We start from the raw sequence: 13,577 nt of genomic DNA, 5'->3' as shown, positions 1-13,577 counted from the left end.
ATCTAGATAACTTAACCCTTAAACATAGATTTTAATTGCCTGTGTAACTTTTTATACTCCTAGGATTTTCAAACCAATGATAATTCCGTACGTTAAGAAAGCCAGTAATAACGACTAACGAGTTGGAATGGCTCATTAAACCACAACAAAAGTATTTACTGTATACTAAATTGCAGACGTTTACATGTTCACTTAGCGGAAAAATGTATTAACAGATTATAAGTATTGCAACAACTACACATTACAAAAGCCAAGCATTAAATTCCTTTCATTAACGTTTACGTCTCGTTGGGTATCGATCACAGTTGACACATGCGATTGTTAAACTTCTGCTGATTTTAAAAGGTTGCAGTCTAGATACACCCTGTAGCTTCACAGTTGATACATGCGATTGTTAAACTTCTGCTGATTTTAAAAGGTTGCAGTCTAGATAAACCATGTAGCTTCAAATTATGAGTTTTCATAAATTTTCCTGCTTTCATGAACGTCAGTGAATCAGAAAATGCACCGTACAAATTAAATGTTTTGTTTTAGTTATGCCAGCCTCGTATGAAGATACGAATTGTTGGGGAAGGGGATGGTCTCGAGGAAGGTTGAAATCTTTCAGATTTTCTGGGAGTATGCAGGGGGGTACACCCCCAAAATTCTCTTGCACCCCCAGAGAAAAATTCTAAAGAGGTATTACGTATAGTAGACGATTAATATAACAGTATTAGAAACGATGAAATTGTACAGTAAGACTAAGTAAAGGTAGAACTTCTCATTTCAAAGGCAATGAGGCCCTAGCATCTTTAGCTAGGATAACGATGCACCCCCACCCCGAGGAAATCCGCACCACTCCTGTCAAATGTATATTAATCCACCCCTGATCTTTCACGACTAAAATCGTAATGCATATTTCCAGACATAATTTGTGAAGTCCTGAGAAGGACCACTTTTGACTCTGAAGATGACTACCGCTAAGGTTGTCGAAACGTCAGTCAACAACAACAAAAACAGTCCTTCTCAGGACTATACCAACCTGGACGATCTACATCTACAAACATGTAACAATACTCCCGGGTTCAAAGCATTTACTTTATAATTTGCGAACTTACACATATGCTACATATTCCTTCCTCCAATCAAGCCAACAGCATATGGTGCCATGATTTTCATTTGTGGTATCGTCCGCCTGAAGCCACACCATGTGCGAGTCATGTGAAGTGAAGACACCTTCACAGTTACAATCACTCATCCAGGGTGGTGAAGGAATGATAAGTGAGCAGGGGGGTTGAGTGCTGGATACAACACTTGATTGGCTTGCTTCTTGAGGTGGTGATTTCACATGTGTGTCAATTGTTTCTAGGAAATTGAAGTCAAGTTTGAATAGTAGAATACCTAGAAATTCACGCATCAAAGACAATATTGTGTGCTGTCTTAGCTTACAACATATACAGGCCTTGCGCACGCGCGCGCACACCCAAACGTGCCCAGTCTCCTGAAGACAGCGATCGATAGCGGGCGCCAGTTTATCACTTTTTTGAAGAAATGATGAGCGAAATTACAAAAAACAACCAATGTGTTGATGAAAACCATTAGTGAGAAATAGCTTTAAATGCGTTTATGTAAGGAATTTTCTAGATGCAGTTTGCGCATGCGTTTGCAATCACTATTTGAGGGTCGCGCGCGCCACTGATCTACCACTGATATTAGCTTTACATGCGTTTATGTAAGGAATTTTCTAGGTGCAGTTTACGCATGTGTTTGCAATCACTATTTGAGGGTCGCGCGCGCCACTGATCGGCCACTGATATTAGCTTTACATGCGTTTATGTAAGGAATTTTCTAGGTGCAGTTTGCGCATGTGTTTGCAATCACTATTTGAGGGTCGCGCGCGCCACTGATCGACCACTGATATTAGCTTTACATGCGTTTATGTAAGGAATTTTCAAGGTGGAGTTTACGCATGCGTTTGCAATCACTATTTGAGGGTCGCGCGCGCCACTGATCGACCACTGATATTAGCTTTGCATGCGTTTATGTAAGGAATTTTCTAGATGCAGTTTGCGCATGCGTTTGCAATCACTATTTGAGGGTCGCGCGCGCCACTGATCGACCACTGATATTAGCTTTACATGCGTTTATGTAAGGAATTTTCTAGGTGCAGTTTGCGCATGCGTTTGCAATCACTATTTGAGGGTCGCGCGCGCCACTGATCGACCACTGATATTAGCTTTACATGCGTTTATGTAAGGAATTTTCTAGGTGCAGTTTGCGCATGCGTTTGCAATCACTATTTGAGGGTCGCGCGCGCCACTGATCGACCACTGATGTTTTGCGCACGTGATCGATCACTCGCGCTCAATTTTCTTAGAGCAAGGCCTGCATATACACTCAATGATAACCCCTACCATTTTCATATTCCAGGGCGATTCTCGATAGCTCCATCTCCCAAAATGGATCATCGTACGAGCACTGTTCAAATTCTACATTTCTAAATGTCTTAGGAGTTCTTCTATCTTTCAAAGCGCCATTGATGTGAGTTGCCATGGTGATGTTTTCTGGGAAGTCTTCAATGTACTTTCCAAAATCAATCTTAGTGACATAGTTCCTCTCATCACAAACAAAGATGAAGGAATTTTCTTCATCAACACCGAGATGCATTGCGTTTGGCCTTTTCACAGTTTGTTGTTCAATTCCTGATGGATGTGAAAAAGAGGCCATATGACATATCAAGCTATTTTCACTTCTTATAATTGCAAAGTTTCGTGCAAACATCAAACCTTCAGAAGCCATATCCTCCGTGGATTGAAAAGCATCAATCCAACCACAATAGGACAGATTGGTGGAATTATAAACAACAATCTGTAATGAAATCAACCAGAAACTTGTTAATATAATAGCTGTACGTAAATGAAAAACTTTGGAAGGCCTCTCTGCAACATAAACAGTTCAATATGTACATACCATTCCACTCTGATATAGAATGAAAAGATTGTCCTCCGCCACAGCGACATCTGCAATTGTCTGCTGAGGCAACAAAAATGGCATGTCTATATTTTTGATAATTTCACATGACTTCACAACCAATGGTAACTGTTGAGCTGCAAATGATAGCACAGCTACACAATAACCATTCAAAAGCAATGTTACATTTGTTGCTTCTTCATTATGTTCATTAAATATTTGTTGGCAATCCAGAAGTTTTAATGCTCGAAGAGATTTGTCTAAAGAGTTCTCCTCCATGTTTTCAATGATTTCCGCAAGTGTTATCAACCCTATTTGAACAATGTATTTCCCAGGTTTAGTTTTATCAGTGGCTATCACATTCAATTGAAATACTTCGACGGATCCATCATTATGAACGACTGCAAGGAAATGCTCTTTGCTTTTTCCTTTCAAATCTTTCCAGTAACTCCACATAAAGCTAAAACGAGTTATGATAAAGCAATGATTAACACCTCTGTGCAACAAATGGCAAATTTCAACTTCATTTTTTGTGAAAAACTCTATGACAATTGCATAGATATTTTAAAGCTCTTTGCTTTTTCCTTTCAAATCTTTCCAGTAACTCCAAATAAAGATTTTCCCATCATGGAATAAGAAATATATTTTGTAATGGAGTATCCATTTAAATTTTCGTATAAACTCTGAGCTCTTCTCGCCATCATCCCAGGTAACATTACAAAAAATTAGTTCAACCTCAACACCATCACAGTCTTATTAATTTTTTTTTCACTGAAATCTGCAGTTTCTTAGTATGTAAAAGTTGAGACTTGATGCAGTTTGATCTCTCAATATTTTTAGGTGGGTTTTTCTATCTAAACATGTGAGACTCATTCTCAAAAATTACAATGGGAAGTTTAATAATCTTATGGGAAAAGTTTTTACATGTGACCACGTGATTGATATATAAATTTTGTGGATTTTCTACCCACAGTTAAAGATTTCGTTATTTATGGCAACCACAAGCAAAAAAATCCTTACTGCCTCTCACGGTTGACATAAATTTAATGTAGAAATCTTTTTTTAAAACGGTAGTTTATTTAATTGCAAAGCCGACGACAACTTACTCTCGAACTTCATCACAAACGAAGCAGGTTTCGCCAGTTTTCACAAATAAACCATGAAGGGACGAATCTTTCCTTCCTACTAGAAGACACGAGCTATCCGGAGAGCATTTCACACATGTTACATTACTGACATCGAGCTCCTTTTTTAATCTTTTCGTTTTAACAACGTGAACGCTTTCCTCGGAGACCGCCATTTTTAAACAATTCCCGGCAATGTGCTGGCGAGTTGCGAGAATGTTGCACATGAAGAAAGGAATGATGACAAATATTGATTTTAATACATATAATAATTATTACATTACATATAAGTACATATAACAGAATAATATATTTATCATGTTATGGCTATATATTTATTTCAATGGCTGGAATATTTTCCCAGTAAATAATTCGTGGGAACGAGTCTCAACATTACTTGATGTATAACTTTTTTTAATGGATTTGCACATCATGTAAGAAAAAGCAGAAACTGCATTAAACGTAATCTGTGAATGTATTTACTTTGTAACATTTTCCTATCAACACCTCTACACATACATACAAACATTATTCATATTGAAATCGATTTTTCCAAAAGAGACACCTTTGCTTGCCTTTTTTCTTTATACTGTCCGGCCAGGATCCTTGCAGCTAAAGTAACGACTTGTCTTTTTGAAACTCCTATTAGGAACATAAGACACATAGACTGTGCATATTTCAAATGCAAGAGTAGTTATGGAACTTGTGCGGTCATATCTACTACCTGCAGTAAAGTTGGTCCAGTCATTTTGCAATACTTCAGAAAGAGTAACGGAGTAACCAGACCATCGAAGGCTATATGAGCTAGGTGAGAGCTCTTCCAATTTCTTCACGAGATCACTGCTCAAGGCAATAGCTTGAGAGAACGTTTCTGTTTCAACTGTGTGCATTGAATCTTCCAAGCAAAGAGCAAACATACCAAACCACCTATGATAAAAGTAATTAAGAAATCTTCAATTATGAACTTTAAACAGAAAATACTAACTTTCCAGACATCACTTCTGCGATGAACTCTTCAATCGCCACGACAACAACTTCAGGTTCGGGAGTGTGAGAATGCCGAAGATTTAATATCTTCTGTTTTGCACTTTTTAGTGCAGATGAAAAGCTACTTGGTAGGGGCGCAAGACTAGAGTGTGATTGATAATTCTGAAGGTGTACATGTGAGAAAACTTGTTTAAATCCGTCTTTTATTCCTTCAACAATAGCCTCATCTGCTGTTGTAACCATTACGCTGACTGTTTCTGAGCTGGTCTTGCCTTAAACATGAGAATTTAGTAATTACAGTATTGTTTCAAGGTTTATGCACAACAACTTAACATGACTGAAACTCACTTAAATAATTTTCCATTCCTGGATCCAATGTTGTTATAACACTATCCATTGAGTCCTTTGATAAAGAAAACAAGAAGTTGTCAACTTATAGCAACTTAAATGCTTACAAAAAAACATGATATTAACTGAATGCAAAAACAGGAATCGATTACCTTTGTTTTTTGAACAAGGTTTCTACCAATTCTCTGAGTAGTTTCAACAAAATCATTACCAACAGCACTGCTTATCCAACTCCACACTCCTTGATTGGAAACTTCACTGCTATCGTCTTTTATGACAGGCCCATCAAAACTTAATGCAACGCTCCCTTGTCCTTTTGTTTCTTCTTTTGCAGTAATGGTAACGAAACTGTCGTCGGATTCACTTGTGATAAGTTTGCTCGTAACTTGACCTAAATCTCCTTGTTCAAAAGTGGAGTCTGTCAAATTAATTTTTGTTGTGACGTCGTCAGCCATTGCACTGGCCATTTCACGCTCAATTTCCTCTTGACTTGGAGCTTCACCAGAGCTGACATTCATTATAGGTACGAGTATTCAAGTTCAACTTTAGTCAAGTCCTTAACAATTTTCATGTAAGTCCAAGACATGTTTGCTGTTGATTTTATACGTGGATTTTAGTACCCAGGCCATGCACTACAGAGCGCATTCCCCCTCTTGCTTACCCTCGATCTAATTTACATGATGATGTGAAATAAGGACTCTTTCTTCTTCTGGTTTAAATGTTTTTTGGGGTAGTATTTTTCTTCATCTTAATCAATATCAATTAAAAAAAAATAAGTGATAATTACAATGCATTTTTTATTCAAACAAATAAAGTAGAAATACAACAAGATGTGTTTCTAACACAGGAAGTGTTTCTAACACGGGGGGTGTTTCTAACACAGGGGGATGTTTCTAACACGGGGGGTGTTTGTAACACAGGGGGTCTAACACAGAAAGTGTTTCTAACACGGGGGGCGTTTCTAACACTTCTGAAGTATCAAGGACAAATGGGAAAAAAATCTCGCACGTCATTAGCATGATAGACACTGGTGCCATCTCCGAAGAGAAAACTTTAAATTCATAAGTAAACTTTTTCCAAGGGCCTCCCACGTACCCTGTTTCATATGCCTGTGAACTTTATTAACGACTATTTCGTAATTCTCTTTAGACACCAACACTCCCTGCAAACCAAAGAGACTGCTCTAGATTTCCCGGCTTTACGTGACTCAACTCGTTCTCCAACTGTCGCCATCTCGTCTTGTAGTTTCGTTGTCGTCGCTCATAAGACGACCTCCTTGATAACGAAAAGAACACGGCACAGTGTCGATGAGACATAATTAATCTTCTATCAGTATTTGTGATCTACCTTTCCTCGAGAAATGTGGCAGTTTTTTGACGAAAACTTTGCAAAGTTCTTATTTGCTTTTCTCGGTTCGAACCCTCTAACTTTACATTGTTAGACAATAGGAAATTTCGCAAATCCAACTTGTGAAGGCAGACACTCTGTTCAAAACATCAAAAGAGACGCTATAATTGCAAATTAAACTACTATAGTCCTTTCAGAAAGTAAATTGACTCGTGTAAGCAAGGCAGCCAAGCTGCAAGAAAGTACCTGAAGTGTTATTTTATAGGAAAGTGTCAGCTAACATGAGTGCTGTTACTTGTTAGACCAGCAATGATCAATGGTGTGCTATGGTATAGTATGGTATGGTATGGTATGGTATGGTATGGTATGGTATGTTAGGGTATGGTATGGTATGGCATGGTATGTTAGGGTATGGTATGGTATGGTATGTTAGGGTATGGTATGGTATGGTATGGTATGGTATGTTAGGGTATGGTATGGTATGGCATGGTATGTTAGGGTATGGTATGGTATGGTATGTTAGGGTATGGTATGGTATGGTATGGTATGGTATGTTAGGGTATGGTATGGTATGGCATAGTATGTTAGGGTATGGTATGGTATGGTATGTTAGGGTATGGTATGGTATGGTATGGTATGGTATGGTATGGTTAGGGTATGGTATGGTATGTTAGGGTATGGCATGGTATGGCATGGTATGGTATGCTATGGTATGTTAGGGTATGGTATGGTATGATATTGTATGTTATGGTATGGTATGGTGGCAGTGATTGCTAAACAAGTCAAAGTGCCAGAAGTAGCAGAGTTGAAAATGGTCAGATGTGCACTTGAAGTGACTGGAAAGGTGAGAATAGGGAATAAGTACATTCGAAGCACTTTTGCGAAATTCACGAGCTTTAAAGAAAAATTGAAAGAGACGATGTTGCGATAGTTTGGAAAAGTAGTAAGGAGGGAGACTCATGTTGAAAATAGCATTGCCCCGGTAAAGAAAAAGAGAAAGGAGGACATATACGAGATGGATGGATGTAGAGGGGGTGATTTGAGGGATACGGCGTGATAGATGAGGATGTAATGGAAAGATCATATTGGAGAATAAAAACGCGCTGTGGCGATCCCAAATAAGGGAGCAACCTAAAGGAAAAATCCTTTCAACCAAATACACAGACACATTATATGAAAACAATCAAAGAATTTACTACCTCAGGTAACATCTCTTCGTTGTATTCATCTTTGCGTCCACCTTAATTTTAATCGTAAGTATTTTGTGTTACCATAAAGGATTTAACGTATTTTCAAACAATTATTCTACCTCTGACGTAGAAACAGGATAAGGATTTGGAAAAACAGAATCCCTTCAGCAATAAAGTGGGTTTGGGAAGAGCGATCTGATACTTGAGTGTTTTGCTCGTAGTGTCTAACACAAAAATTTTACCACACATTTTTTGAATGAACGCCTTGAAAAGATGAAACACGATCATTAGAATACAGTGTTAAACACGATCATTAGAATACAGTGTTAAACACGATCATTAGAATACAGTGTTAAACACGATCATTGGAATACAGTGTTTAACACGATCATTAGAATACAGTGTTAAACACGATCATTAGAATACAGTTTTAAACACGAACATTAGAATACAGTGTTAAACACGATCATTAGAATACAGTGTTAAACACGAACATTAGAATACAGTGTTTGACACGATCATTAGAATACAGTGTTAAACACGATCATTAGAATACAGTGTTAAACACGAACATTAGAATACAGTGTTTAACACAATCATTAGAATACAGTGTTTGACACGATCATTAGAATACAGTGTTTGACACGATCATTAGAATACAGTGTTAAACACGATCATTAGAATACAGTGTTAAACACGATCATTAGAATACAGTGTTAAACACGAACATTAGAATACAAAGTTAAACACGATCATTAGAATACAGTGTTAAACACGATCATTAGAATACAGTGTTTAACACGATCATTAGAATACAGTGTTTAACCCGATCATTAGAATACAGTGTTAAACACGATCATTAGAATACAGTGTTAAACACGAACATTAGAATACAGTGTTTGACACGATCATTAGAATACAGTGTTAAACACGAACATTAGAATACAGTGTTTGACACGATCATTAGAATACAGTGTTAAACACGAACATTAGAATACAGTGTTAAACACGAACATTAGAATACAGTGTTAAACACGATCATTAGAATACAGTGTTAAACACGATCATTAGAATACAGTGTTAAACACGAACATTAGAATACAAAGTTAAACACGATCATTAGAATACAGTGTTAAACACGATCATTAGAATACAGTGTTTAACACGATCATTAGAATACAGTGTTTAACCCGATCATTAGAATACAGTGTTAAACACGATCATTAGAATACAGTGTTAAACACGATCATTAGAATACAGTGTTTGACACGATCATTAGAATACAGTTTTAAACACGAACATTAGAATACAGTGTTAAACACGATCATTAGAATACAGTGTTAAACACGAACATTAGAATACAGTGTTTGACACGATCATTAGAATACAGTGTTAAACACGAACATTAGAATACAGTGTTAAACACGAACATTAGAATACAGTGTTTAACACGAACATTAGAATACAGTGTTTGACACGATCATTAGAATACAGTGTTTGACACGATCATTAGAATACAGTGTTAAACACGATCATTAGAATACAGTGTTAAACACGATCATTAGAATACAGTGTTAAACACGAACATTAGAATACAAAGTTAAACACGATCATTAGAATACAGTGTTAAACACGATCATTAGAATACAGTGTTTAACACGATCATTAGAATACAGTGTTTAACCCGATCATTAGAATACAGTGTTAAACACGATCATTAGAATACAGTGTTAAACACGAACATTAGAATACAGTGTTAAACACGAACATTAGAATACAAAGTTAAACACGATCATTAGAATACAGTGTTTGACACGATCATTAGAATACAGTGTTAAACACGATCATTAGAATACAGTGTTAAACACGAACATTAGAATACAGTGTTAAACACGAACATTAGAATACAGTGTTAAACACGATCATTAGAATACAGTGTTAAACACGATCATTAGAATACAGTGTTAAACACGAACATTAGAATACAAAGTTAAACACGATCATTAGAATACAGTGTTAAACACGATCATTAGAATACAGTGTTTAACACGATCATTAGAATACAAAGTTAAACACGATCATTAGAATACAGTGTTTAACACGATCATTAGAATACAGTGTTAAACATGATCATTAGAATACAGTGTTTAACACAATCATTAGAGTACAGTGTTTGACACGATCATTAGAATACAGTGTTTAACACGATCATTAGAATACAGTGTTTAACACGATCATTAGAAAACAGTGTTAATACTGCGGAGATAAGTTTTAACAGTACAGTACATATTTTTCTATAATTTTACCGAACAATTTTTGATAACAATGTTTACCAGGTGTGGGATGTTTTGCAGACACTTTATTTCAATAACCGGGTCTTTTACCTTACTACAAAAAAATTTTTAACAAGATAAATAAAAAATCAAGATTTTTAACATTACAAGAGATGAAATATCTTTGTGGACATTCTTCAAACAAATGGCTAGTGGTTGAGAGACTTGAAAAATGAACCTTCAGCTTAAAGATGAAAGAGCTGCCTGTTTGTCCCATGTAATGGAATACAGAATCAAAGCAAGCTTTGGGACCCAGTTTTCCATGAGTATGAAAACAGGAATCCAAGCTTTGGGATCCAGTTTTCCATGAGTATGAAAACAGGAATCCAAGCTTTGGGATCCAGTTTTCCATGAGTATGAAAACAGGAATCCAAGCTTTGGGATCCAGTTTTCCATGATTATGGAAACAGGAATCCATCGAGCAAGATTTATATTTTAGAATTCATTTTGGGAATCTAGAATATGGTAAAATGCATAAGGTGGATTGAATCTGGAATCCCAAAACCACAATGGATTCCTTTACATAGCACTGCGTACGCTGTTTATGTTTTAGGACAATTGTACAAAAATCCTTGTGATTAAAGCAATGATCCTACTTGCACGCGATCTCACAAATATAAATATCAGCAGGTTGTAAAAATAGCGGCTATTTTTTTTTGTTTTACCTTAATGATAAGTTAATGATTGTGGCATTGATCTTATGATATTCGACCATGCTGAGATTGCCATCAGAAAAGCTGACTAACACTCGTTTAGAGTCATCTTCTTTGATATTTGGTAGATATTGAAGCAAGGTGATTTGACTAAGATGATGTAGATTTACTACTGCTAAAGGTAGACCTAAAAACAAAAATTCATTTGATGAAATCAGTGGCATGCATGGAACTGTTATACCATAAAATCTTCCCTTACATGGTCCTGACTCACTATGAATCATAATTACATTAAGTGTTCTGATTAATCAAAATTATGTAATTTATAGTTTTAATTTATTCTACCTGTCAAATTATCCCATGTAACAATGTTGTTATTCTCCAATCCAAAAGAAATGTATGAATTGCAAATGCTGACATTGCATGCAAGAATCCTGGAAGAAGTTGTCAGCAGAAAATCAGGTTTCCTTTGGATATCTAAGGACAATTGAAATAAGTATCATCATTATCCATAAACCCTAGAAAATCTGGTTTCCTTTGAATATCTAAGGGCAATTGAAATATGTATCATCGTTATCAATAAACCCCAAAACATCTGGTTTCCTTTGGATATCTAAGGACAAATGAAATATGTATCATCATTATCCATAATACCATCTCTTGTACAAAGAAATCAATTGAAACTTAACTCACCTTTTGAAGGTTTTACTAATGAATATATCATAGCATGACATGTTTCTGACCAATATACTAGGACACTGTTCGATTGATCTAGTTGAATATGCATTTGATTCTATCATTGGCATTGCTTATTTACTATAGTTCTGCCATGCATATTTTATACAATGAAACATTACAAAGTCACTGATTGTGGTTGAAAATTTCAAGACAGTTTATGGAATATAATACCTGGAGATTTAAGCATTCCAGTAGAAATAAATCGTCCAGGAGTTAAGTAATATACACTAGGTGTTCTGCAAATAAAAAAACGAACAAATCTTTCAAAGGAAATCATTCAATGGTTGAGTGTAGCACTCAGTTATACCTTTTTATGAAATGAATTTCTTTTTTTGGCAGATATTGCAGGTACTCTTCATGCAGTTTTTGAAACACTTTTTCACTATTTTCAAAGTAATTTGGCAGCAGCACATGATTAGTTCCAGTTCCTATAACATCACAATCCTGATTCATACCCCTCATGGCTGACATAATATTGCCAGCGGAATTGGGGGTGACATTCAATGAAGGATTGATTCTCAGAAGCAATGTTGGTTTGGTGAAATGTATCTCTTTAAGATAGTCGAATTGTTCATCCACTTGAGTGACTGAGACAGACAGTGGGGTATGCAGTAGATCATCCTGTATAGGTATAAAATATGAATTACTTAGATTCTTCTGAAATGTGAGCAAATACACTTGCCATGATCAATACGATCGAGTCAGTTTTATTAATGTGACACGTAACCTCTGAATCAGATGATTGGTTTTCTAAATTTTCAGCTTTTTTCTCATTCTCGTCACCTTTTGAATTAACTTCCTTAGAAAATTGAAAAGGAATGTTGACTTAAGCATTTTTTGTCAACGAAGGGGATACTGATGTCAGGATGATGTTTCATACCTGATCAAATTTTAATTTTTCTTCCATTTCATTCATTTCATCCATCCAAGTATCTTTTGGGACTGTATAAACATCAAGCCAAACGGAGTCCACATCAACTGAATTGAAGAATTGAAAATTCCAATTTTTGCTTCAAATTAAGACAACCAGTACATCAAGCAGTATCACAAACAGCTAATTATTACACTTACGATGCGAGCAAAGAGCAATAAAATTTCCATCGAAGGACATAAAAACACAAGATATATGGGAGCCTTTTACCGTAGTGTGTTCATTGAGCAAACTCACAAGATGAAGATAAGTTCCGGAGAGAGCAAGTATTGCTACTGTATCTATAAATTGGAGGATTTTATCCATTGAGATTTGAATACCTCATGATTGCTTATGGAGTTTCTATTTCAATGATTATATCCTTGTAAAACAGCTTGAACAAAACAAATACTAACCATTTGTCATGTGCAAGCATATCAAATATTTGCTGTCGATGAGATTGGCAGTTGAGATATTTTTTATAGTCATGCTTTGGACTTCATCGTTTTTAGCGACAATGACAGTTGTTTCAGAATCAACAGCAAACAGTACTCCGCTTTTGGCCGCGACAAACAGATATTTTCCATCAGAACTTGAGCACATTAAGCTCGCTTGTAATAGATGGGGTACCTCTTCGCTAACTTCGAAAATCGGAAGCTTACCGCCAAGTTCAATAGCTCTAAATTCCAACTCTAGAATAGCTTCCCAAGCTCGGTCAAAAACATACTCAACCGTCTTATCGATAAGTCGAAACGGCTGAGGTAATTCGTCAAATATTTCTGCTGGATCTAAGACAAAATCAGCATCATGAGACAATTCATCAAACTCAAAATCATCTATGCTATATTCCTTTCTGAAGGAGGCCTCCACCGTCCATGCCATGAACGAAAAAAGCCTTTTAATTATCTGCAAAATTCAATAATAAAGTGTAAAAATGTGCAATGCTGTAATTTTGGTGATGGCGTTTGTCGTTGCTTAGTAACGTTCAGGGGGGTAGA

The 13,577-nt window shown here is 36.2% G+C and overlaps 3 protein-coding genes across 4 annotated transcripts in view; all 3 read right to left on the bottom strand.

The window, feature by feature from the left end:
- The window catches only part of LOC124449975 (spatacsin-like), a 28,501-nt gene extending 24,208 nt beyond the window's left edge, over positions 1–4,293 (bottom strand). The window contains exons 1-5 of the mRNA XM_047000800.1: positions 4,056–4,293; positions 2,950–3,409; positions 2,766–2,847; positions 2,394–2,681; positions 1,098–1,344 (exon numbers count right to left, since the gene is read on the bottom strand). Coding sequence (XP_046856756.1) covers positions 1,098–1,344; positions 2,394–2,681; positions 2,766–2,847; positions 2,950–3,409; positions 4,056–4,249 — 1,271 coding nt within the window. The 5' untranslated portion in view covers positions 4,250–4,293. The remainder of the gene's footprint in view (positions 1–1,097; positions 1,345–2,393; positions 2,682–2,765; positions 2,848–2,949; positions 3,410–4,055) is intronic.
- Positions 4,294–4,529: 236 nt separating this feature from the next.
- LOC124450012 (protein PRRC1-like) lies at positions 4,530–6,053 on the bottom strand. Its single transcript, XM_047000802.1, has 5 exons — positions 5,561–6,053; positions 5,409–5,463; positions 5,059–5,332; positions 4,798–5,000; positions 4,530–4,715 (listed from the first exon to the last, which is right to left on the bottom strand). The coding sequence occupies exons 1-5, from the start codon at positions 5,924–5,926 to the stop codon at positions 4,606–4,608; spliced, it is 1,008 nt and encodes a 335-aa protein (XP_046856758.1). The 5' UTR covers positions 5,927–6,053; the 3' UTR covers positions 4,530–4,605.
- A 1-nt stretch (position 6,054) lies between these two features.
- LOC124449991 (WD repeat-containing protein 93-like) lies at positions 6,055–13,556 on the bottom strand. Of its 2 annotated transcripts, XR_006949769.1 has the most exons (15): positions 12,996–13,556; positions 12,741–12,881; positions 12,550–12,647; positions 12,397–12,468; positions 11,977–12,290; positions 11,841–11,905; positions 11,625–11,702; positions 11,277–11,408; positions 10,944–11,118; positions 10,279–10,333; positions 8,065–8,209; positions 7,955–7,995; positions 6,756–6,892; positions 6,504–6,683; positions 6,055–6,155 (listed from the first exon to the last, which is right to left on the bottom strand). XR_006949769.1 is itself a non-coding variant. In XM_047000801.1 (14 exons), exons 1-14 carry the CDS (start codon positions 13,459–13,461, stop codon positions 6,554–6,556), a joined length of 2,049 nt encoding a protein of 682 aa, XP_046856757.1. In that variant the 5' UTR covers positions 13,462–13,556; the 3' UTR covers positions 6,182–6,553. The 2 variants fall into 2 exon arrangements, 1 of the variants encoding a protein (XP_046856757.1); XM_047000801.1 differs by lacking the exon at positions 6,055–6,155 and having other exon boundaries at positions 6,182–6,683.
- Positions 13,557–13,577: the final 21 nt, after the last annotated feature.

The sequence above is a fragment of the Xenia sp. Carnegie-2017 genome, unplaced genomic scaffold (genome assembly GCF_021976095.1).
Source record: "Xenia sp. Carnegie-2017 unplaced genomic scaffold, XeniaSp_v1 HiC_scaffold_13, whole genome shotgun sequence".
In the NCBI taxonomy this organism is placed as follows: Eukaryota; Metazoa; Cnidaria; class Anthozoa; order Malacalcyonacea; family Xeniidae; genus Xenia; species Xenia sp. Carnegie-2017.
Note: the sequence above shows the minus strand (reverse complement) of the source record. Positions and strands in the feature narration are given on the sequence as shown.